At 45.2% G+C, this 25,348-nt stretch overlaps 1 protein-coding gene across 2 annotated transcripts in view; it reads right to left on the bottom strand.

The window, feature by feature from the left end:
• LOC142777401 (uncharacterized) overlaps positions 1–15,998 on the bottom strand; it is a 110,526-nt gene extending 94,528 nt beyond the window's left edge. The window contains exon 1 of one of the 2 annotated variants that reach the window (XM_075881753.1): positions 15,526–15,998. In XM_075881753.1, the coding sequence (XP_075737868.1) occupies positions 15,526–15,619 (94 nt within the window). In that variant the 5' untranslated portion in view covers positions 15,620–15,998. The remainder of the gene's footprint in view (positions 1–15,525) is intronic. The other variant, XM_075881752.1, reaches the window with a different exon arrangement.
• Positions 15,999–25,348: the final 9,350 nt, after the last annotated feature.

The following is a 25,348-nucleotide window of genomic DNA, read 5'->3' as shown; positions in this document are numbered from 1 at the left end:
ATTAAGCAATGGAGCCGAGTACCTAAGAGAACACGAAATATACCTGACGACTAAAGGTAACAGGAATGCAGCGGTGAGGAAAAACAGGGCACTGTGGAATTACAATAGGTATGATGTTGTGAGAGGAATGTGGAAAGGGGTCATGGTCCCTGGTCTGACGTTCGGCAATGTGGTCTTGAGCATGAGATCAGAAGTTCAAGCAAGCTTATAAATTAAGCAACGTGGAATAGGTAGGCTTGCCTTAGAATCTCACGGGAATACACCAAATCAGGGGGTACAAGGTGATATAGGATGGACATCATTTGAGGGCAGGAAGCTAGCAGCAAGATAAATTTTGAGAAGCGATTAAGAGAAATGTGGCAGGAGCGTTGGGTTAGGAAGGTATTCAGCTACTTGTACTTGAAGAATGTCGATAGAAAATGGAGGAAGCAAACCAGAAAATTGACTGGCAAATACTTAGAAAACAGCAGGGGGCTAAATCAAAAAGAATTATCGCTTAAGAAGAAGTTGAAGGAAGCTGAGACCGATATGTGGGGAATTGACATGATTAAGAAGTCCGCACTAGAGATCTATCGAACATTTAAGCAGGAAATTGCCAAGGAAAGGATCTATCATAATACTCGGGGTAGTTCTTTACTGTTTGAGGCCTGCACGGGAGTATTGCGAACCAAGACATATCAGGCCAAATACGAAGGGGTATACACGGTATGCAGTGCATGTGGAGAGGATGAGGAAAGTGTCTAACACTTGATTATGTTCTGTAAAAGGCTTCACCCTGTAGTTCACGATGATGGCGCAGAGTTTTTCAAAGCACCGGGGTTTAGGGACAGGGAGGGCAAGATAGACTTTAAGCGGGTAGAATTAACTGGATGGAGGTTATCCGATTGGTTGCTAAGGTCAAGGCACGAGTGAAAATTAAACCCTTCACTGCAAAGTACAAATCTTCAACCTCACTATTTAAAGGAAAAAAAATAAATCTAGTTGTTCGTTCATTAAGTATTACGGCTTGGTGGTGCTAGCCACCGCCCGATCTAAAGGGTACAGCCATATCCATCCATCCATCCATCCATCCATCCATCCATCCATCCATCCATCCATCCATCCATCCATCCATCCATCCATCTATCCATCCATCTGTCCATCCGTCCATCCATCCGTCCGTCCGTCCATCCATCCGTCCGTCCGTCCGTCCGTCCGTCCATCCATCCATCCATCCATCCATCCATCCATCCATCCATCCATCCATCCATCCATCCATCCATCCATCCATCCATCCATCCATCCTTTCATATTCCTTACAAAAATGGAATTTGCGTTTCAATTGACCATGAACTGACGCCTTTTTTACTCAATAGATGGTCAATTAAACGGCATCTTCTGATGAGTGCACTCAACAAAAATTTAATTGAGATGCGGCACCAAAAAGTCTATTCACTCTCACTGTTTACATTTTTTAATTGACATGCGTTAACAAATGGTCAATTGAGCCGCAGTCACTACAGTGTTAATCGACATGCGGTAAGAAATGTTCAACTGAACCGCAGTCACTACATATTTAATTGACATGCGTTAAGAAACATTAAACTGAACCGCCGTCACTACACGCTTAATTGACCTAGTACTGATCCCTCTCAATGAGGGATAGGTGTTGATGGATGTTGACACCTATAGCTACATCAATATTGGGAGCCCGACGCACAAAACGTGTGTGTGTGTGTGTGTGTGTGTGTGTGTGCGTTTGCGTGTGTGTGTGTGCGTGTGCGTGTGTGTGTGTGTGTGTGTGTGTGTGTGTATGCGTGTTCTGCAGTTTTATTTTGGGTATATTTCTGCAAAATGCATTCGTCATTATGGGCCCTGCATCATGCATACAGTTGCAGCACTCCAGGAAGCAGCAATTTATTACATAAAACTGTACGCAAGCAAATGTTTTCAGGTACTAGCTGTCCGACGCACGTGTTTTTGAATTGCGTGCATGGATATTTAGATCACACACACTAGCGTGTAGCAGTAAAGAGTGGTAGATGCATTTTTTTCATTGACGGGAAAAAATTTGCCCTCTGGGATTAGCAAAAGTATTGTTCATTCGATGTTCATAGCGATGCAGCTTCTGTGCATTGAGCGACAGGGCCTTTGTGTTTATCATATTGTATTCGTTGCACCTTGTTCATTATTGTCCCTTTGCCTGTTGTTTATTAAACTCTAATTTGTCTTGTAGTGCAACTCGATTTCCTAGTCAAGATGTCTCTTGTTAATTTATTTGATAGAAAACATGTATTTGTTTGTATTTGCCACCACTCGAATAAGGACTGTTTATATTTCTATTATTTTATTCACACTTCTGGCAGTTCCTGTTCGACTATGGTACCCGTGTGAGATAACACGTGATGTTGTAATTTTCTGTCCACTGTACTTGCGGTATGTTTCTGCTTTACTGCCAGGGTGGCACGACCAAGTCAGGCATTTACTTAGCCTTTAGTCATGTCCCCCAAGGCAATGTTGTTCAATTTTGCCTTGAATAAAGCAAACCAAACAAAAAAAAACAATTATAATTCATGTTAGTTTAATATATATAATTATTTATTTAATCAAAGTATGGTAAACACACGGAGAAGACATATCGTGGTAGCAGTTCTCTGCGAATAGATTGCAGATTTGCCACGTCTTTCAAAGGTCGGGCCCTTTTTCCCTTCTGTTGACTCATGTGGGGGAGATTAGTGGGCTACGGAATGCGCACTCTATTGTTCGAAATCTCGCCGGTCTGACTGGTTTTTTTTTCTTTCTTTTTTTTAGCAAGTCTAGTGCGGTGCTGGTTGCACGTGCAGGGAGGAAGCACGTGGAGTTGGCGACCGCTGAAGGGGTGAAAAGGCACCTGAGCCCTTTGGCTGTTGCGATCAAGAAAGTAGACCGGGAAAAAAATAATTTGTAGAGTGTTTAACATTGCGTTATAAAAACTTGAAACTTAGTTCTCAAACAAGCTTCACAGTATTAGCTGCCAGTTACACCCGTGTGAAGTGAAAGTTTGAGATGGCCGCTTTGCGCTTGTTGTCTATCCCTCCATACGGCACTTCTTTCTTCACAATCGCTCACCAGAGTCACACGTGTGGCTCGTGCTTGTCACTTGATTTTTCTTGCCCTGATTTTGGGGAAAGTGAGTGCCGTGACTTACTCGGACTATCTGCTCAAAAGTGAAGAAGCTACTACGCTGTATGTGATGCAATTTTTACGTTACATGGACATTTGTGCCGCCGGCATGGCTGTTCATCAGACCCAACATCGCAACCTTCAAGCGGAAAAATGGACACCTCGCTTATATGCAAGACTCCAGCACAGCTTCCTTTCTGGAAACTACGGAAATGGACGCCGTCACCTTGATCTGTGATCAACATTCACTGCAATTACTGGATCTGCAAACCACGTGCCTCACTTGATTATTTTGAAGGTAAGTTTGTCATTTTTCATTGGCTTCATACGTTCTATTCGTAAGTTAGGAAAACCGAAAAACGTATTGGGCGTAGGATGTTAGAATATTCAACTGTGTAGTTAGTCGGGTTTACAATATTGAGCCGTCTTCTCCTAGATACTATATTTTTACGGCAAGGCCTCCTCTCTTTTTTGCGTTTCTTACAGGCAGGCCTCACCCAAGTGATTCGGAAACAGGCGCTCCACGAACTCAATGATCCTAGTCGTCTCTATTGTCGTTTTCGTAAAAAAAATAAAGATGCTAACAGATCTGTGTTTTGCTTCTTGGATTGAACAATTTACAGAACACCGTGCATCACTGTGTACGTGCGTGTGTGGTATTCATGTGAATTGTGTACCCGTGTCCTAGTTCGTGATTATCACCCAGTTTATACCTTGTTTGAGGGACTGAACGTGTTTCCGATTGAAATAACGCACGCGACAAGAAATTTTCGCTCACGCGAGCTTCCAATGATCACCCCTATTTTATTTCTAGCAACCGCTTAAAAACTGAACTGATAGCAGTGAATTCGGTACCGCTTCTGAAACAAAATATTCAAGTGGTGAATTTTCAAGTAATGTTTGCGTGAATATTTGAAAATTGCATAACACGCTTGCGCATTGATGATTTTGACCGAACTCAATAAGGGTTGAATATACACTCCCCTAAATGGTTTCAATTCACACTCGGTACAGGAAGTCACTAGCTGGTCAATAATTCCTTTTGACTCGCTCAAAAGACTCTCAATTCATCCGCAAAAATTAATATTCAATAGAAACACGGTGGCCAATATCCTTGTGTAACTCAATAGGAAAACTCAATAGACGCTTAATTTATACACAGTACATCCTATGGAGAAAAGTTAATTTAGCCTCAATTAAATCTCTATAAGGATTTTTGTAAGCACGCTGCGACAGCGCGTGAACTCATGAGTTCGGGCACACTTCTCCACTGACTTCGCGTTGAAAAACAAGTTGCCTACTTATTGAAAACGCACAAATGGTTTATGGCATTGCTCATACCCGATGATGCTGGGCTTCAACTTATACACCTCTGAAGAGTGCCCTTTCCTGGCATTGTTACATGCCCCGAAGTGTGCGCATGATCGTAGCCTCTTTGTGACAAAAAGTGGCATGCCACACACCCCTTACCAAATTGTGTGGAATGCTTTCTTCCATCACATTCTATTTGAGGCAAAAAAAAAAAACACGGCCTTTTGTCTCCTGTCTATGCAACTGCGGCGAGTTTCTTAACGCATGCGGGGTGCTTGCTTTCACGATAATATTTGGATGGATTTTTTTTTCTTTCAGCAATCACTGCACTTTCTCGCATTTTAAAGGATGGTGCGACACTTGGGAGCGCAATCGTCCTATTATAGTCTGATATCGACCCACCCGATGAGAGTCGCTGTTTATTGTTTGTATACAAACACTTCCTGCATCTTGTTCAGTGAAAGCGTCTTGTGAAGTTGCTACATCCAGATCTGTTTTATTGGTCTCTGCTTTTCTTGGGACGTTAAACCCCACATATCAATCAATTGGTCTCCGCTTTTCACTTCCTAGATGTTTGACATATATGGGCCAAACCCGTGAAGCAGGATCTTTGCGAAGCTTCTATGCGCTTGAAATCATGTAGGAAAGATAATTCTCAAAAAGAGTAGGCGCGTGCGCAGTCAGGAAGAAATTTTCTGAAGCGGAAAGCAGGCCCGTAGTCTTCCCCGCGCAAGTGTCTGCTGCATACGACTGTCGATGCAGACTTGTCGTTGATGATGAGCTTGTTTCTCGCAATATTCTTTTGTCACTTGGCGCACAGGTCACTATTGTTTGGGAATTGTTGAGAAGGAACACCGGGTGTATTCTCCACACGGGACATGCAATACGCAACCACGGCGATCGAGCGGCCGTGACGGAACACAGTGATACACCTTCACGCACCTTATATATACCCTTGTGCGTAATGCACGCACTGAAGGTTGTGCGACTGCCTTCTCGACTCAAAAATCACTGTAGACTGAACATTGACAAAGCATCGAATAAAATGTAGCCGTGGTGGGTAAATATCAGAATAAAACAAGTCACATTAGAGATAAAAGCAATCCACAACAACCTGCTTATAGCAATAAGCTACAAGAAAACTTATACAGATTTTTTAGAAGAACAGCTGTTACTTGCCAAAAAGTTGTAATGTTGTCAATTTCCATTACTAAACATGTTATTCTAAGAAATAGAAAGTTAGCGTAGAGGTCATTTGCACTACACTTTTTGTTCCAGGTCAAGCGGCTTACAAGCGTAAGCAGCTGCGTACTTCGTTCGTATAACCCATGGACGTGGCTTGCAGTACCAAGGGATGCAAAAGGGCTTGGGGTCTCTGGAATCAATATGTCCAGGTTGTGTTAACGCCTTACAATGCACATCACCACTCTCTACGCGTGCCGTTCGAAGACGTTATTCAACAACAAGGGCCCTCTCTTTTATTTTTTACTTTCTTTCTTCTTATACGCAGTTTTTTAGCCATTAAATATACAACACACGTATGTGTTTAAAAGAGTTGTCAGGCTGCAGACAGCAGCTACTAGGCCTGAAAACAATCCAAATGTATTTGAAAAAATAAAGAAAAATGGAAAATGGCTGGAAAAGGGAAGGCGCGCTCGTCATTCCGTGAGCGATCTCTCTTAATTGCGACGGCGTTGTCCTACGAGAACAAGGGCCAAAGGTGTTGAGTGCTTTCTCATTCTAGAACAGGTGCAGCATTGTTCTTCTATCTCTCTGATTGTTGCCAGTGATTTATGTCTTCTGAATTATGCCCCTCATTAGCCGATTCTTCCGCATTTTTACGAAGTTTCAGTTTGTATTATCCACGAGCACATACATTACATCAAGCGGCAAGCCATCTGGTAAATTAGTTTTTATTTAGTAGACGATCCTCCTTCTGTCCTCGATTTCTTCAATAATCCCCCTCTCCCTCTTCGTCATGAACTCTTATTCAACGGTTTCACATTGTTTTCTGTTTTCAGTCGTGAAAATAACTTTGATAGCCCCAATTTACCCTTTCAACATGTCTTCCAAATGCTTCCGATTAGCATTACTGCCTCGGGTATCGCTAAACTAATAGAAAAACAAAAAAATATCTTGTGCCCCAGGACCTGATAAAATTACAGCTAAAATACTTAAACATACGCTAACGTGTTCCCGCAAAATATTAGAAATAATATTCACGCAAAGTATAAAAGAAAGTACACTTCCGCATGACTGGAAGCTAAGCTGCATATCTCCAATATTTAAAGCGTGTAATCGGTCCGTTCCTTTGAATTATCGTCCAATTTCTTTAACTTCTATACTTTGTAAGCTGCTTGAGCACATAATATACTTTAGTGTGGTAACCCATCTTGAAAACAACTTCTTATTTAAAAAAAAATATCAGCATGTCTTTCACTCAGGTTTTTCCTGTGAATCACAATTTTTTTAGTTTACGACGGACCTCCACTTGAACATCGACTCTTCATTTCTAACCGATGTCATCTTCCTTGATTTTGCTAAGGCGTTCGATCGCGTTCCTCATCAAAGACTTATGCCTAAAATTTTCTCCCTTTATCTAGACCTGCTCATACTGTCATGGATACAAGCCTTCTTCACTAATCGATCCCAATACGCAGTCATCGGAGGTCACCGTTGCTCGACTACAAATGTAATATCTGGCGTACCTCAAGGTTTCGTCCTTGGTCCTCTCCTCTTTCTAATTTTTATTTATGACCTTCCCTCAAATGTTACATCTCCGATACGTCTCTTTGCCAACGATTGTGCTGTTTACCACCGTATATGTGATGGCTCTTATCAACTTGCCCTCCAAAATGATTTAAATGTAATTGAAAATTGGTGTGTTTATGGATGATGCAGCTTAATATTTGCAAGTGTAAATCTATGCAAGTTTCCCGTAAGCGTTCAAATCTAAATTTTACTTATTCCCTGCAGTCTAACGATTTCACTCGAGCAGAATCGTACCGATACCTGGGTGTTCTCATCAACAGCAAACTAACATGGACTGACCATATCGCACAGCTTACTGCCGATGCATCCAAAACATCGGATTTCATCAGAAGATTCCTGTCCTGCTCACCGGCCTCAGTTCGAAAACTCGCCTACGAAACCTACGTCCGTAGTAAAAGAGCTACCAAACTCATCGCTGCGACGACAGAAACGCCGGATGTGGACCGGCATCTGCTACATCTCTGGGATGCCCACAGAGGCTTGACACGGCGGTGGCGGCGACAGAAACATAACCGAAAACTTCGTCTCCGAATCGCCAAACTAGCTACTGAGGCACATGACTATGCGAACATCCTCACCAGCAACAATTGGCATAACTTCTGTGATCGACTCAACGGCTCACTAAGTACACCTCGAACGTGGCGTATACTCCGTGCTCTTTTAAATCCCACGCAGACAAAATCACACACTGCTAACGCAATCCGCACCATTCTCCACAAATCAGGGCTCGACGATAACACTCTGCTGCACACCTTAAAGCAACACTATGTATCCACGGGCCCCCGTCCCGCCTACCGTGATTATCCACACGTACACGATACGCCTCTAGATGAGGACATTACAGAAGCAGAGGTTAGGGCAGCTTTGCAAAGCATTAAGCGCAACATAGCACCAGCACCCGGCACAGACGGGATTACGTACACACTTCTGCGTAATTTAGATGACCAGTCCATCGAATATTTAACCGCTTTTTACAACGAACATTGGAAAAACGGCACGCTACCACAGGAGTGGCGACACGCAGAAATCATACTTATTCCAAAGCCTGGCAAGCCGCTATCCCTCCAGAATCTTCGCCCTATATCCTTAACTTCATGTGTAGCTAAACTCTTTGAACGCGTTGTCCTCTCTCGACTACAACCATTTCTCGAAGACAATCATTTTTTTCCAGATACACTATTCGGCTACCGTCCTGGTATCTCTACACAGGACCTATCATTACAGCTTAAGGAGGACGTGTTAGATAGCCCCACTTCAAACCAGGTCCGAGCTATTCTGGCCCTGGATCTCAAGGGCGCTTTTGACAACGTCTCCCACAACCTTATTCTTGACAATCTCGCTTCATCTCAGTGTGGCTCACGTATTTACAACTACGTGAGGTCCTTTCTTTCTGACCGCACGGCCACTATTGGGATTGGAGACCTCCGTTCGGACGTCATTCGTCTCGCAGGCAGAGGAACACCACAGGGCTCGGTTCTCTCGTCCACTTTGTTCAACGTGGCTATGGCTAAACTCCCTTCCCTATTACAACAGGTTCCCAACATCCAGCATGCCATCTATGCAGATGACATTACAATTTGGGCAACCAAAGGATCAGACGGAACCATTCAGGACGCCCTACAGGAAGCTGTGTCTGTGGTACAAGACTATGCTGCTGCGGCAGCCTTACGTGCTCAGTGGATAAGTCGGAGTTGTTATTGGTATACAAGCGGCGCCGCAAAACCGCTGATTCTCCTGACATTTCGCTGTTTCTTGATGGCCATCCTATCCCTCTGGTACCACGAATTCGCATTTTAGGCCTCTACCTTCAGTCCGATGGCAAGGCCTCGCACACTACACACCTTCTGGCTCAGCAGATAACTCAAATTACACACATGATCCAAAGCATCACCAATCGCAGGAGAGGCCTCTATAAGAAGGATGTCCTCCGCTTGGTACAAGCACTCATAGTTAGTCGGCTCACCTATCATCTTCCCTTTCACAATCTCACGCTAGCTCAAATAAAAAAAATGGACATCCTTCTACGGACAGCTGTGAAGGCGGCTATTGGCTTGCCTCCACACGCATCTACACAACGCCTCCTTCAATTAGGAGTCCACAACACCATAACCGAACTCATCGAGGCCCAGCACAACAGTCAGCTCCAACGGCTCAGGCAGACCCGTCAGGGCTGCGCCATCCTGTCTCGTCTTGGCTACCCGATTCCTCAAAAACCCGCACAAGTACCGCGACATAACCTTGCTTCTACTGTCCGCGCACTCATCAAAGTGCCTCCGATTCCACGCAATATGAATCCCTCCCGCCACGCCGGTCGTCGACGTGCCCGAGTTCAGGCTATGACACGCGTCTTTGGTGATGGTACCTCAGACTTACAAGTACTTTGCACTGATGCAGCACGCTACCCAGAGAAGTGAGCCATGTGTTTAGCCGTGACAGATGACACAGACGCCCTTGTCGCGTCTGCCACACTTCACACTACAGACAGTGGTCTGGCAGAGGAGGGAGCTCTCGCTCTGGCAATTGTTCACGCTACGACACTGTCACATGACTCCCCTGTCACTATTGTAACAGATTCACAAGCTGCTTGCCGTGCTTTCGCTCAAGGACTTGTGGCTGCACATACACACAATATCCTTTCTTCTGTCTCACCATCTGCATTACGTCCTGTGCGTATCGTCTGGACTCCTGGACACGCCTCTCTCCATGGTAACGAACGCGTTCATGCGGGTGCCCGAGAGCTGACCGGCCGGGCTCCATTGGAAGAGCTGTCCAATCCAGACGACGCATCGACAGAACCACTAAACTACAACGCTACGCTGGAGTACTACCAACAGAGCCGTTATACATATCCTCCTCCTCATCCTTCACTTAACAGAGCAGATGCTGTCGCTTGGCGGCAACTACAGACCAATTCATTTCCTTGCCTTTATATGCTAAATAGCTTTCATCCGACTCTCTACCCCTCCTACTGCCCCTTCTGTGGATCCGTACTGACGGTGTACCACTCCACGTGGGAATGCTCTGCCCCACAGGGCGTTCCTCCCATTCCCAATCCCACCCCTTCCTCTTGGGAGTCTGCACTGCTCAGCTTACACCGGCAGGAACAGCAGCAGCTGGTCCAGCGGGCTCGCAGGGTCGCACAATGCAATGGAGCCCTGGACTGAGGGCCCCACCCAAAGAAGGCTCAGTGTGCATTTGTTATTAATAAATGTTTATTGTCTCTCTCTCTCTCCGTGGTAAACTCGAGTATGCCTCTCCAATTTGGAATCCACATTAATCTTATTTATTAGACGCCCTTAAAGCCATTCAAAATCTCGCTGCTCGTTTTATAACCTCTCAATACAATTTCCGCGCAAGTGTTACTACTATAAAATTATCACTGTCTCTCACCTCTCTGGATATTAGACGAAAAATAGCACGCCTTTGTTTATTTCATCATTTATTGAACCCTTAAAGGCCCCTTGCGGGGTATTACATAAGGGGGAGGCAAAAACACAATTCAACAGATGCATGATTGTCAATGGTACAAAGCATAATTTAAAGTGAACTACATGATAAAAAAAACAATGTCAACAGAAGGAAAATATATATATATACGTAGAAGAAAACGGCAACAATTGTAAATTAACTAACATATCAAGGGATTTGTGATTAGCTGTTTAAATTTTAAGGGGTTTTGTTCGTGCACTATGGATTCAGGCAGGTTATTACAGTCTTCAATGGCAGTAGGTAAAACTGATTTATTGAAAGCATTAGTTGAACCATGTAAGCGCTGTAAACATAGGGAGTTAAAGAGGCGATGCAATGAACGGGCGGGAGGTAGAAGAACGGTATTGCGTTGCGACGGGAAATTATGGTATAGTTTGTGCAGAAGGCAGAGCCGAGTGACTTTGCGGCTAATTTCTAGAGGAGGGAGGTTGAGGGATAGTTTGGTACTGGTAATACTTAAGCGAGAACTGTATTGTGAGGTGATGAATCTGGCAGCGCGATTTTGAATTGCTTCTAATGCGTCGAGTAGGTGATTTTGGTGAGGGTTCCAAATAGCAGAAGCATATTCAAGTTTAGTACGCGGGAAGGTTTCATAAGCTAATTTTCGGATTTGTGGTGGGCAGGACGTGAGCGATCTTTTAATGTAGCCAAGTGATTTTGCTGAAGCGGTGACTAGTTGTTCTATGTGCTCGGACCATGTTAGTTTACTTGTTATTATTACGAAAAGATAACGATAGGAGTCGACCTGGGTCAAGGGTTGGAAGTTCACAGAATACTGGAAGGAAAAGTTAGTGTGCTTGCGCAAAACTTGCATGAATTTACGTTTTTGTGTGTTAAGCTGCATTAGCCACCGCGAACACCAATTATGTTTGTTAGACAAGTCATTCTGGAGTGAAATTTCGTCAGTGCAACATGAGATGCGACGGTAAAGCACACAATCGTCTGCAAAAAGGCGGATGGTGGATAAAATTTTGTCTGGAATATCATTAATAAAGATCATAAACAAAAGACGCCCAAGAACGGAACCTTGCTGTACACCGGCAAATACATCAACACGGGTTGATTCAGTATTCGCTACAACAGTATACTGAACATGACCGGTTAGAAAATTTTTAATCCAAGATAGGGCTAAGGGGTCTATACTGAGACAAGAAAGTTTATTTATTAGACGGCGGCGGGGAACACGGTCGAAAGCTTTGGAAAAGTCGAGGTATATTACGTCTGTTTGAAAGGAAGAGTCTAGGTTAAAATGAAGGTCAGTAGAAAATTTGTACAGCTGTGTCTCGCACGACAGTCCATGCCGGAACCCGTGCTGGTTAGAAAAAAAGAAGGAATTTTGGTGTAGTTGAGTTGCAATGTGGGAGTAGATTACGTGTTGTAGCAGCTTGCAGGCGATGCATGTTAACGAAATAGGACGATAGCTTGAGGGGTCTGAATGGCTTCCTGATTTGGGCACGGGGGTGACTTTACTTATCTTCCAGTCTTTAGGAAACTCTATTTCACAAACTCTATTTCAATTATTCTTGCTTACATGGCTCCTTGCTTTTCCCACCAATTCGAACTTCGCGCCGTCTCTTCAATTCATTGAGTGTCCAAAATTTAAAAGGTTCAACCAACGCTTTTAACAAATCTTTTCTCTTGTTAACAATTGAGAATTGGAATCGGCTTCCACATGTAGCCAACAAACGTAATACTCTGAAGTTTAAAACCTTACTCGAAACTCACTTTACAACCACACCGTCATAATTTCTGTATGCCACCCGTTGCCTTTCTCTCATTATTATGGCACTTTAAATCGTGCGATTAGTTGCATAACGAGTTCTGTTATTATTATTACCCTATATTTTTGATCCTTGAATTGTATCCTACTTTATGTTCTCGGCCTGTAATTGCCTTTGTGTATTCTTGTTCAACCCCCCCCCCTTATGTAATACCTCGTCAGGGCCCTTTAGGGGTCATTGAACAGGCTCCGACTTTTTTTTACACCCCGCATACAAGCTCGGTAATTCGTAGAATAGACCGCAGCGATTACGTTTTCTGAATATTACAGCGCTGCGCGCCACGCAGAGCCTCTATATCGAAAAACCTTTCCCGCGCATCTTTCCTACGCCTGACCGACCCCCTTGCACGCGCAGTTAGGTCGGCTCGGCAATCGTCGACGTGACGTAGCACGCAGCTCGCCGATCGGTCGAAATCAGGCGTGAACAAACAGTGGTGAAGTCAACGTCGGGTCCTGTTTCACCCACAGCTACGAAACTGCTCCTTGTCTCTTGGCGCTGCGGTGAAAGAACCAGCCTCGCAGTTGTCGCGTGCACGTGTACACTCGTCGCTCAACTACAGCGCCTGTGCGCACGTACGAAGGTACTTCGCCCTCAACATGAGCAACACGGGTAAAAAGCGTTGCTCTGTCGTCGGCCGCAAATCAAGCGACTGGGCAGCGAAGAAGCATCAGCACCGGATGCCTCACGATGGGGCCCTGCGCGCTGCATGGCTGAAGCGAATCAGCCATCGAGCGACGTATACGTCAGGGACCTGATCGCTTGTGGTCGACATATTGCACCTGACGCTTACACGGTTGACCCGCAGCTGGTGCGGGAAACGGTAAACAAACAACTACGCTTCGCGGCAAGCGGAAGTGCGTTGCGACTGATAGAGTTCGCCGATGACGTCAATCACTGACGCGATGTCACGTTGCCTAAGTGGGCGGAGTCACGACGATGGACTACGCCTTTCCCTTTATGGAAGGAAAAAGAGGGGCGAGGCCACGCGAAAATTTGAAACCAACTTAGATCGATGTTATAACCCCTGTAACTTCTTTAATATAGCACGTATTCGCAAAATTGTTGCGGCAGCATGTTCGCAATGAAAAACTGCACATATATCTCTTTATAAAAAATTTTTGGGCCTCAGGGCTATTTACTGGCCCTTTAAGAGAAAATAAATGATGGTGATGGTGATGATGATGATGATAATTTCTTTTGTGCTATGTTCGCGGCGCAGAAAATGCAAGGTAAGGGTCGCTGCGCCCCTACCGCCAACGGGTGGCTAAACATACTCAGAAACGCTCCCCTTATATTCGCGACGGGTGAGAAGGCCGTAATGAAAGAAGCGCGCGCAGGTGCAGTCTAGGCCAGCCGTGTAACAAAACTATTATTGCAGAAACATCATGCATCATACGACTGGTCTAGAAACCTTGCAGTGGCATTATTAGGAATATCTTATCTTGTTAATCATTTTGACCTAGAAATGTCACGTGATAGCCAACGTGTTCACTGGTGTGGTTGCAGGAAGTGTCACAAGATGTCAACATTATCTTTGCGGAAACTATGTATTTCTTCAGCCTTTTGCGCATACGAGGATACTTTGAGTAATAAAAAAAATCTAGTGACTTTTTTGCGCCGCAGTGATTCAGTTTAGCTAAGTTAAATATAGTTTGAATGCACTATATAGTTGAAATAATATAGTTGAATGAATATAGTTGAAATATAGTTTGAAATATAGTTTGAATATAGTTTGAATATAGTTTATGTACGTAACCAAAAGTTTCAGTAATATACGGGGAGCTAAAGCTTTGAAAAGCACGTTCTCCGGTAAAGCGGGAAACGCCATTCGATGTTACGGTAACGTAAAAAATTATACGTACAAGCCCTAAGTCCATTTTTACGTTCAACATTCGTTAATATGATAGTACCTCCTAATTTTTACGCGCAAGTTGCGAAGGGTGTCTGCTGCAATTTCGATGGAGGCGAAAATTCTGTAGGGCCACTGTGCTCAGATTTGTGTGCATGTTAAAAAACCGCAGGCGGTCGAAATTTTCGGTGTCCTCCACTACGGCGTCTATCATAATAATATGGTGGCTTTGGTACGTTAAACCCCACACATCAATCAATCATTATCATCAAAAGTCATGAAGGAATCTACGGTGGCACAGGGCTCAAAGAAAATATGAGATGTTAATTGTAAAGGGACCACATACGCACATCGTATGGAACGCCTATTTAACCTGCAATAATGCACCTTCACTGAAGTAAAATTTTCACTTTTTAATTTGTTTCATTGCGTTTCTCAACAGAGAACGCAATGTTCCGGGCTCCTTATGGTCAAGGTTAACATACCTACCTCTGAGGTACATTAAAATGAGCTATTACGAATGCACGTGTCTTTTCTTAATGACATGGCAAGCTATCACGAGTTTGCTTGAAGAAAACGTCATGCGGGCAAGCATGCGAGAGCAGAGTGTTTCAATCTGGCCGCGGGGCTTTTTGCGATAAGAAGAGCAATCTATCCAATCTGCGCCATAAAATTAAAAGGGGGAGGGTTGCACTTGGCTTTGTAACGCTCACCAGTGGTGTCAACAGTGCCAACCACCACAAGGTTTGCCGTTTGAATAACTTAGGAAATTACGTCGCTCGTTAGCAGTTCATTAGGCAAGACTGTCTACTAAAAGTAGGTTCATCGGCAAAACAAGTTTATTTTAGCGCTTGCGACAAACGTCCAAAAAGAGTATGCTTTTCGCCACACTCCTTGGTTGGCCTTTCTTTGAAGTAAGCGCAAACGCCTTACAAGTTTTCTGTCTCCAGGAAAAGCAGTGAAATTTCGAACCTTGCAATTTTCAACGACGCGGATGAACATGGAGCATCGCAACCTTCATTTGAATGAACACGTTGTGCACCACAACATGAACGTGTTGAACGAGCACCCTAAAGACAAATGCCAAATGATGAAAAGCAATATCCGTGATTTGCGATCAAGCGAGATAAATGGCACCCAGTGCCATTGAGCTCACTCGTGAAGGCATCGAGAACTGCCCACCTGAGTTGTGCCAGTAGTGCTCCACGCTGATCACAGCGGCGACGCTGGCCAGGTAGGCGACGACGAGAAGAAGACGCGTCTTGAGAGTCGCCATCCTAGGTGCTGCACGCTGCCTGCGTTTCTCCCCTTGATAAGATAAGTGCGCTCTCTGGTGGTAATAGCCCGGCTATACACATCTCCCATTATTCACTTGATGACGTGGCAGCCTACTTTGTCACTTCTATAGGGCGTTTGCTGCATAGTGTTTAGTTACGTGGATCTGTGTAAAGCCACATTCTGAATTCATGCTTTCATCAACCTCAGTTAAATATTGGGGTCGTCAGCTACGAATATTCGTCATACATACTGCATCTTCCACGCAAGTACACCACGGGACGCCGTCATGAAATGCAATTGTGAGTGCGACTAAGAAAGCGTAAATCACTGAAACAGTCAAGAAAGATAACAAGAGTTTGAACAATATGAGCGAATGACTCTAAAAGCACCAGAAGCGATTTATATGGTAATCATCTTTTAAGGAGCGAAAGTGACGCCTCTGTTTCACGCCTGCAGCACAGTCAGCCACTAATAGCAGCTGTTTGTGACACGTGTTGGCTTCCGGCAACCTTGTTTCAACGAGTGGGGCACAGAACTAGGGTTGCTGCGACTGCTTCCAGACGCTTATCTCCATCGAGCAAGGCACTTCCGACGTGACAATTATGGTGAACGATAACGAGAATAGAGACTTTTACAACCTGCAGCAGATAAGAACAGCATGAAGCATCTGCCTGCGGGCACTGCTTTTGTATTTGATTACATTGGGATAGGCATTAACTATTTAGTTTGATTCCCATAAGCTCCATGCACATTAGCGACACAGAAAGAACTGTGGCAGCGAAATGGCCAGCGTGTGTTGGTACTTTGTGTGATATATTAAACTGCAGGATTTCTCTTCTTTTGACTGTTATGTCCTCTATTGGCTAATAAAAACCAGGGGCCGTATTAACAAAACTTACCAGAAAATCATCGAGTAACAAATTTTGTCACGTAAATTTGTTCACAAAGCAAAAAAAAACATAATAAAAGACCATATAGTTATCACATCAGCCAGTGCGATAAAGCGCACTGCGTCGGTCCAGGAACATGTCAGCAATAGTGATACCGTTGCTATGTTCAGTGACGTCACAAAAAAAGACTCGTGATTGGGTTCACAAACCAAAATTCTCGCCCACACAGCGTGGCTACGAGAAATTTCAAAGAGTGGTCTCTACCAGTGTGGCGGAGTTGCCACTCCTGAACTGGGAGGACCACAGAATAAGTCCCCATTTTCGCGACCCCGAAATGAAATGGGAATTGAATTTGGGTAGGGTGGAGTAAAATCAGATGCGGGGCAAAACGCGAATTTTGACTTTGCCGCGGCCTCTGTACTTAACACAAAAAGTACCTTCCCTTGTTTCTATTTTCCAGTGATAAGTGTTGGTACATGCCAACCTTTCCATGTGTAAAAGTTGAAAATTGCTCGCAGCGTTCGCATGGGAAATATTTGCGAGGCTAATGCCATGCAGTGTTTCAATGACCCGTTAAAAAGGGGTGAAATTCGGCTCACCCAAATTTTCGGATCAATGAATGAAGCCGCTCCGGCGTCAGTTCAATGAGGTAAGTATTTATTTTGTTACTTTATACTACTAGCTACAAATCACCAAAAAAGTTATCTTTGATTCCCTAGACCAAAGTAGCATTTTTTTTTAATTTGGGTTTGTCAGAGAGGCAAAACGCTACAAAAAGGCATCAAGTTGCCATAGTGACTGTCTTTTTAAGTGAACCATTTATTTGGACTCATTGTACATTTCATTTCCTTGATTAAGGTGGGTTCGCCCCGCCGCGGTGGTCTAGTGGCTAAGGTACTCGTCTGCTGACCCGCAGGTCGTGGGTTCGAATCCCAGCTGCGGTGGCTGCATTTCCGATGTAGGCGGAAATGTTGTAGGCCCGTGTGCTCAGATTTGGGTGCACGTTAAAGAACCCCAGGTGGTCGAAATTTTCGGAGCCCTCCACTACGGCGTCTCTCCTAATCATATGGTGGTTTTGGGGCGTTAAACCCCACATATCAATCAATTAGGTGGGTTCGGACGTACAAGGTAATAAGACATAGAACTTCCTTCGTGGAAAACGGCAATAAAAGCACTGATTGCTGTTAAGGACAGGACTCACTTTATTCGCGCAGCGTCAATGTGGTTGCATGGTCCCAAGGATGCTCGTAAGAGGCACTTGAAAAAGTGGAATAATCTCCAACTAATGCCGTTCACAGACATATCTTAAAATCAAGCTTCACTTAGGTTTTTCTCATACAAAGGAAAGCAGTCCGGTTCATTTATAACAAGTTCTCACGAGTCGACTCTCCTTCTGAAATTTTGAAGACCAATGGCATTTCCCTTCTTAGCACACGTAGAAAAAAGATGAGAATTGACCTTCTCTCTCTTCTTCTGAACCACAAACTTGCGATTGACCCATCGCCGTACTTGAGATGGTTATCAACCAGACCCACAAGGCATCATCACGCCAAATCTCTAACACCCTATTTCTGCAGGACAGACGCTTATAAGTTCTCATATTTTCTACGAACGGTCTCAGATTGGAACGGAACAACTCGGGCATCCTGAAACAATCTATTTCTCCTTTGCTCTAAATAGCATTGTCTTGAAAATTTAGGTTTCCGATCTTTTATTACAGCGTTTTTTTGTTTTTGTTTTTTTTTTCATCTTGTATGTGCCGTACTTATTGTATACTTATGTATTCATTACTTTCTTGGCTTGAACGGTGAAAATTATTGTGTTTATTGTTTTGCATTTATTATGTATTTATTTTCACTTTAATCACACAACATATGAAGTATGAATTTGTGGTGTTTTTTTCTCTTTTGTCCGGTACATGCGTTATTATGAAATAATTTGCTATGTCGCTCCTTGTGTTCACTATGAGTGTATAAAATACTTACCCCAAACAATCTCTATGCCATTTATTGTTTCGACTATCTCCCCTTGTAACTGCCCACCTGCTTGGAGCTAAGGGTCTGCAGAATGTAATAAATAAAAATACCAAAAATATTAAAATCGCAAGTGATAGAAAATCCGAAATTCATGGCCTCACGAAGCCCGCCTGACGAAGTTGAAAGCCACGATGTGTCCGTGCAGTTCTGCATGAAAACGGCAAAGAGAGGTGAAGAGGAGGTGTGGGGGAAATATGCATTTCAGTCGTTAAATAATCCGATTAAGCGTAAGCCTTCAAAAAAGACAACATTAGCACAAATAAAGACTGACACTGTCGGACCTGCAAAGAGTTCAGAGCAATAGAGCGCCGGGGCCTGTCTGTTCTCATTGCGTGGAGGGCAAGAACTTAAGTGTGAATAACCACTGCGTGGAGCACAAGGGCTTAAGGGGACTGCGTGAGGAGGGCCTACGGACTGAATTTCAAGTGCTTCTACTTCAACAGCTAAAGAGTTGTTATTTCTTTGTTTAATAAATTTTTGAACAGTGGCAACATGGTCATATTTATGTTGCACATACCTTATATTAAAAGAAAAAGTTCTGCATTGTCATTTAATGGTAACGAGAGAAAGCCAAGTTTATATTCACTACTATTAAGCTTTTGTCTTAATTGTGGGGGGGGGGGTGCCACAAGAAAACCAAAATTAACTTGAATGAAAGATGACGACGTCCTGCACTATCAACTGTGAGTTGTCTAAGGCGCTAGAGAAGGCATAAATTGAGCAAACATCAAACCATACTGATAGGAAGAGAGGCGTAACTTCGCAAAGTGGATTCGAAAATTTCGGCCTGAAGTTCTCACTTCCGGTTCTTTGAAACCATGTATTTTGTCTCACCTCGTAGCACTTAGCGGTATCATAAAGAGGTTTTGGCCGTCACTTGTTCCCGCATTAGAAGGCGCAACAACCACCCACGGCAACGAACAGCAACGTCCTTCTTGAATGAAACGTATTTCGCAGCACTCCGCGCACGGAAGGACAAATTCGTATTCGTCAAAACAGATGATCTGTGCCCCAAGGAGTCCGCGCCTGCAGAGCCCAGATGGCTGTCGCTAGCGACTGTAAGCAAACGAACACTGCGAGCGGTCCCAGGTGACGCAATCTGGCTAATACCGACGCGGTGCCATCCTCGGAGAGGTCAGGGGAGGAAGGAAAGACAGGAGGCGCGCGAATAACCACATACGTCACTGTTTTGCAAAGTTTTAGGGACTTTAACCAAAATTGCTGTAGTTGTGGTAATCATACAGTTAGTATACATAATGACTATAGTTATTATGTATATGAATTGTTATGTATTATGTGTATATTATGTATTATTATGTAGTTATGTATATTCTGTATATGATATACATAATATACATAATAATCCTCCATGAAGTATGACTTATGCACATGTTGAACTCACGGTTCCAGGCATAGGGTCAAAAGCCCGGCTCTAGTCTCCAGTGCTAAAGCAGTTTTCTCTTCTCTTGTTATATCAGAAGTACAGTGAGCATACTCATCTATATACTGACGCTTCAACTAAAGTGGATGGGTCTGCAGGGTCAGTGATCTTTCCTGCAACAGCGACAACGGTGAAGTTTTGGTTATCCCACCAGACATCATCGACAGCTGCGGAACTTCCTGCTCTGCGTGGCGCAGTTATAGTCATTAAACACCAAGAAGCCAAGAAATGGAGCGTGTTCACGGACTCTAAGGCAACACTACAGTGTTTGATATTCGCCTTACGCCGGGGACCTCATGAACAACTAGCGCTGGAAATTAGAGAGCTGCTTCACCACCTCTTCGACGAAGGACACAGAATCACGTTTCAGTGGCTTCCAAGTTACTGCGGCATATTGGGCAACAAACATGCCGATGCCGCTGCTCGATCAGCACACGAAGATGGTGAAGAAGAATCTATACCATTTTCAAAAACTGATGCTGCAATGACAATCCGAAGAATCGCTAATGTGGAATTAAAATCCCTGTGGAACGCCGAGTGCTTACGGCACACGCGACTGCATAGACTGGACACGTCTCGCCGACTCCGGCCTCCGTCTGGACTCTCTCGACTCGAGACAACGGTGCTTTGCCGACTATGGCTTGGTGTCGCCTTTACCAAAGCTTTCGCTTTCCGAATCGGCATGAAAGACAGTGCTGCTTGCGGTCATTGCGGCAGTGATGAAACTATAGAGCGCGTTCTCTGTCACTGCCCTCGTTAAAGCGTGCAAAGATGGCAACTAGCTGCTCCGTTAGCTCGCCTTGACGACAGACCTTTGTCTGAACAATCAGTGCTTGAAAGGCGCCATGATTTGTGTGCTCACAGAAAATCAGAGAAGGCCTTACTGAACTTTTTGCGTGGCAGTGGCCTATTGTATAGACTGTAGCAACCAAGCCCCATCCCCCCTTTTTTTTTTGCCCGCGTCTATTTCCCTCTTCGCTTTCTTTCCCATCTTTCTTCTCCATTCCCCCTTCCCCAAGTGCAGAGTAGCAAACCGGATGCTCCATTTTCTGGTTAACCTCCCTGCCTTTCCTTCATTTTATTCTCTCTATCTCTACATAATTACTTTATAGCGGTGATCACTTGCATGCGCGGAGCCTTCGTCGGGCTCCGCCGCGGTGGTCTAGTGGCTAAGGTACTCGGTCGCTGACCCGCAGGTCGCGGGATCGAATCCGGCGGCGGCGCCTGCATTTCCGATGGAGGCAGAAATGCTGTAGGCCCGTATGCTCAGATGTGGTTGCACGTTAAAGAACCACAGGTGGTCGAAATTTCCGGAGCCCTCCACTACGGCATCTCTCATAATCATACGGTGGTTTTGGGACATTAAACCCCACATATGAATCAATAAGCCTTCGTCACAGGTGTTATTACTGCATGGTTGCCGCCGCTTGCGACCAGGACAATTTTCCATGGCATTCAAATTTTCATGAAGGAAACAGCTTGCTTGAGTGCGCGAGACCCGCGCTGTGATCTTGCGCCGGATTCGACGTTCGACGCGCTGGTACAGCAGCCGGTTCGGTGATGTTCTGTTGTGGTTGGGTGCCAGATTGGGCATCCAGCGTGCGTCAAATGCTGCTTTCAGGTGCCGATGGCCTCGGTAGAGGTGCAGTTGGTCTCGGCGGCGTGCTCCGCCGATGAGGTAAGGGTCTCACTTTCTGTGCCTTTTGATACTTGTTTCTTCCATGCGTGCGCTCTGTTGCACGTGGACTATCGGCGTCGGGTTTTTGTGCCCTCGTTTGATCTCGGCGACGCGTGTTTAGTTAAGTGCCTGTTTGGGACAAACACCATGCACAAGTTCACTTCTGTAGAGCGCCGCGCCTTTTCCACATTTTCCAGTGTAAAATTAGTTGTATGGCACCCAACTGGAGGAAAAATCTCAGCCGAGAACTTCACCCATCCCCTCATAGCAAAGCCATGCAAAGCGTTGTTGTCTTCTAGGCTTCCAGAAAGTTCCGTGGCTTTCGGTGGCGTCTCCATGGGCGCTTATGCAAGCTATGCAAGCAGTGCAAGCAGTCTGCGCTCTTTCCTGTCTCTTGATTCTTGTGGGCGCGACACGCTACCTCTTGAATGATAAGAATCACCAAGCTGCAAAATGGTCTTGTTATTAAAGCGACCTTGTTTAGTAGTCACAGTTTGGGATCGTTGGCTTTCCCTTGTCACTCATCAACCAGGATTTTGTCTTCCACTTTGCAGGAAGGTTAACCCGACCCAGTTGTTCGGAGCTTATGTTGGTTTACTGCTTCTTTTAACGCGATAACTTTATAGGGATCGTGTCGCAGAAATTCCGCCGTAAGCATCGGCCCCGTTGGTTGTGAGCGAAAAAGCTCGTTACAGAGATCACCGCCGGGGGCTGCTACTTGTCCACGTGTGTGCACGTGATCACACTGAAAAAAGTCGCGCATTAGAAAAAAAAAAGAAATAAGTGCTCAATGTCACGAGGTGCAGGTGACGTAGTTTCTTTGCCCCTGCCACCCCTCCCTCCTTAGCTTCCAGTGCTTTCGTCGGGGCGAGAAAAGAGAGAATGCAATTGCAGCGTGCAACGAACCTTTGTAACTCCTCTCGCACTCGACAGATTCTTAAAAATTTTGTAGCGTTAAATTCCAGAGACAATAAGCTCTTCTAATGAATTTCTTTCATGGTTACTTGGTAAAGTGTTTCAGGGCCCCTTTAACGCATTTTGTTCGACAGGTGTCACGACGAAAACGAGCCCATTCGACGATTTGTAAGCGCATTTGGAAGGCCATCAAACTATACGTCGAAAAAAGCCGGGATAGTGCAGCCATCGCTGCTAAAAACACGCAGGATCTTTCAAAGAGCTTTAAAAATATACAACTATGTCCATCTAGTGGAAAACATATCATGCGTTTCCGGAGGAGTTGATCAAGCAAACAGCAAATGCTAGATGATGTGCTGCAATCTCTAAGGCATTGTGGGCCTTTTTATAGCCTCCGGGATAGCGAGGTCGCGGCGTGTATCTTGGAGGCCATGCGACTCTTGCTTTAGATCAAAAACCTGTATGTACCATTCCCGCGCGTACGCTGGTACATTCTACTGTGTGTGTGTGTGTGTGTGTGTGTGTGTGTGTGTGTGTGTGTGTGCGTGCGTGCGTGCTTGCGTGCGTGCTTGCGTGCGTGTGCGTGTGTGTGTGTGTGTGTGTGTGTGTGTGCGTGCGTGTGTGTGTGTGCGTGTGTGCGTGTGTGTGTGCGTGCGTGTGTGGTGTGTGTGCGTGTGTGTGTGTGTACGTGTGTGTGTGTGTGCGTGCGTGCTTGCGTGCGTGTGTGTGTGCGTGCGTGTGTGGTGTGTGTGCGTGTGTGTGTGTACGTGTGTGTGTGTGCGTGCGTGCGTGCTTGCGTGGGTGTGATGTGTGTGTGCGTGTGCGTGTGTGTGTGTGCGTGCGTGCGCGGTGTGTGTGCGTGTGCGTGTATGTGTGTACGTGTGTGTGCGTGCGTGCGTGGTGTGTGTGTACGTGTGTGTGTGTGTGTGTGTGTGCGTGCTTGCGTGCGTGTGTGTGTGCGTGTGCGTGTGCGTGCGTGGTGTGTGTGCGTGTGCGTGCGTGGTGTGTGTGCGTGTGCGTGTGTGTGTGTACGTGTGTGTGTGTGTGTGTGTGTGTGTGCGCGCGTGTGCGTGTGTGTGTGTACGTGTGTGTGCGTGCGTGCGCGCGTGTGTGTTTGGGCGCGCGTGCGTGTGTGTGTGCGTGCGTGTGTGTGTGCGTGTGTGTGTGTGCGTGTGTGTGTGTGTGTGCGTGTGTGTGTGTGTGTGCGTGCGTGCGCGGTGTGTGTGCGTGTGCGTGTATGTGTGTACGTGTGTGTGCGTGCATGCGTGGTGTGTGTGTACGTGTGTGTGTGTGTGTGTGTGTGTGTGTGCGTGCTTGCGTGCGTGTGTGTGTGCGTGTGCGTGTGCGTGCGTGCGTGGTGTGTGTGCGTGTGCGTGTGTGTGTGTACGTGTGTGTGTGTGTGTGTGTGTGTGTGCGCGCGCGTGTGCGTGTGTGTGTGTACGTGTGTGTGCGTGCGTGCGCGCGTGTGTGTTTGGGCGCGCGTGCGTGTGTGTGTGCGTGCGTGTGTGTGTGCGTGTGTGTGTGTGTGCGTGTGTGTGTGTGTGTGTGCGTGCGTGCGTGCACTTAGCGGTTGAAAGGTGCACTAGGGTCCGGATTTCGCTATCGCGTTCAAAATTTAAAGGCGAAGCTTAAGGGTGCCCAATTTTTTTTTCTGTGCTGCGAAAACTATCTCAGCTATGCTCACGTATTTTGTTTAATGGCAGCAGCAAAAGTCAATGCAGCAAGAAGCACGCACACCTGTGCACAAAATGTGTCACCGGTGTAGTTTATAAATTTCCGCTATACTCCGGCAAGACGTATGCTGGCCAGACAAAAGGTGCGTGAGTGAGCGTGCGTGCGAACTGCACGAGCTCTAACTAAATGGTAAAGATGCGGGACACTTGCTGACGCACTGGTATTTTCATCAGTGTGAGCCATGTTGACTGAGATTAATGTTATCAGCAGAAGCAGGGATACCACGGGTTTAAAATTGTTTGAGGCATTCCAGATAGAAGCACGAAGTTCCTCTCGTACGAGTGATACATTTGTGACTCCTTCGGAGGAAGAGAGCAACTGCTTAGTCGACAAGTTGTGATTAGAGTGGTTTGCAATCACGAGTGCGTGGCTTGCTGCGGCTATCGATTTTTGTGCGGGATATCATCAATAAACATATCGACAGTTTACGCTTCCTTTGACCCCTGTTTTTTTTTTTTTTTCGTGCAAAAACAGTCGCAACTTTGTGGCCTGTGTTCCAACATGCTCCGCAAAGAGTGCTTCTAGTCCCCCTGTTAACGTTCCTGAAAAAATAAACCGTGCCGCAAATCGCTGCATGCCTACCAGCTGATCAACGAGCACTTGACTCCGCAGGTCCCAGATTAAACTAGCGTACTATAAGGTTGAGCGCACAACTCTTCTGCAAGCCATCAGCATTGATTCAGACACGGGATCTCATAATCGTAATGAAAGGCATAATTTATGTGCGATGGAATGTCAAGTATCTTTAAATAGTTAATTCTCAAGTCAAATCGTGCTCATCTTAACGGCGAGATATTTTATTTGTGTGGATTAACTTGTTTCTTTCTAACTTTTTTGCGCGGTGACATAAAGGTATTTTTTTAATTATTTTTACGGCGCCCCCCTATTCGCCTCACTCGTCCACAGCCCTTAAAGCATCATTGTACACCTAGTAAGCGCTGCTTTTTACACGAGTAAGCAATCAACTGTCATCCACCAACAGTCTCGCATCTAAGGAAGAGTGAAGCGCTTTTTCATTTTTTTTTTCACGCAT

Source organism: Rhipicephalus microplus, chromosome X, assembly GCF_043290135.1.
Source record: "Rhipicephalus microplus isolate Deutch F79 chromosome X, USDA_Rmic, whole genome shotgun sequence".
In the NCBI taxonomy this organism is placed as follows: Eukaryota; Metazoa; Arthropoda; class Arachnida; order Ixodida; family Ixodidae; genus Rhipicephalus; species Rhipicephalus microplus.
Note: the sequence above shows the minus strand (reverse complement) of the source record. Positions and strands in the feature narration are given on the sequence as shown.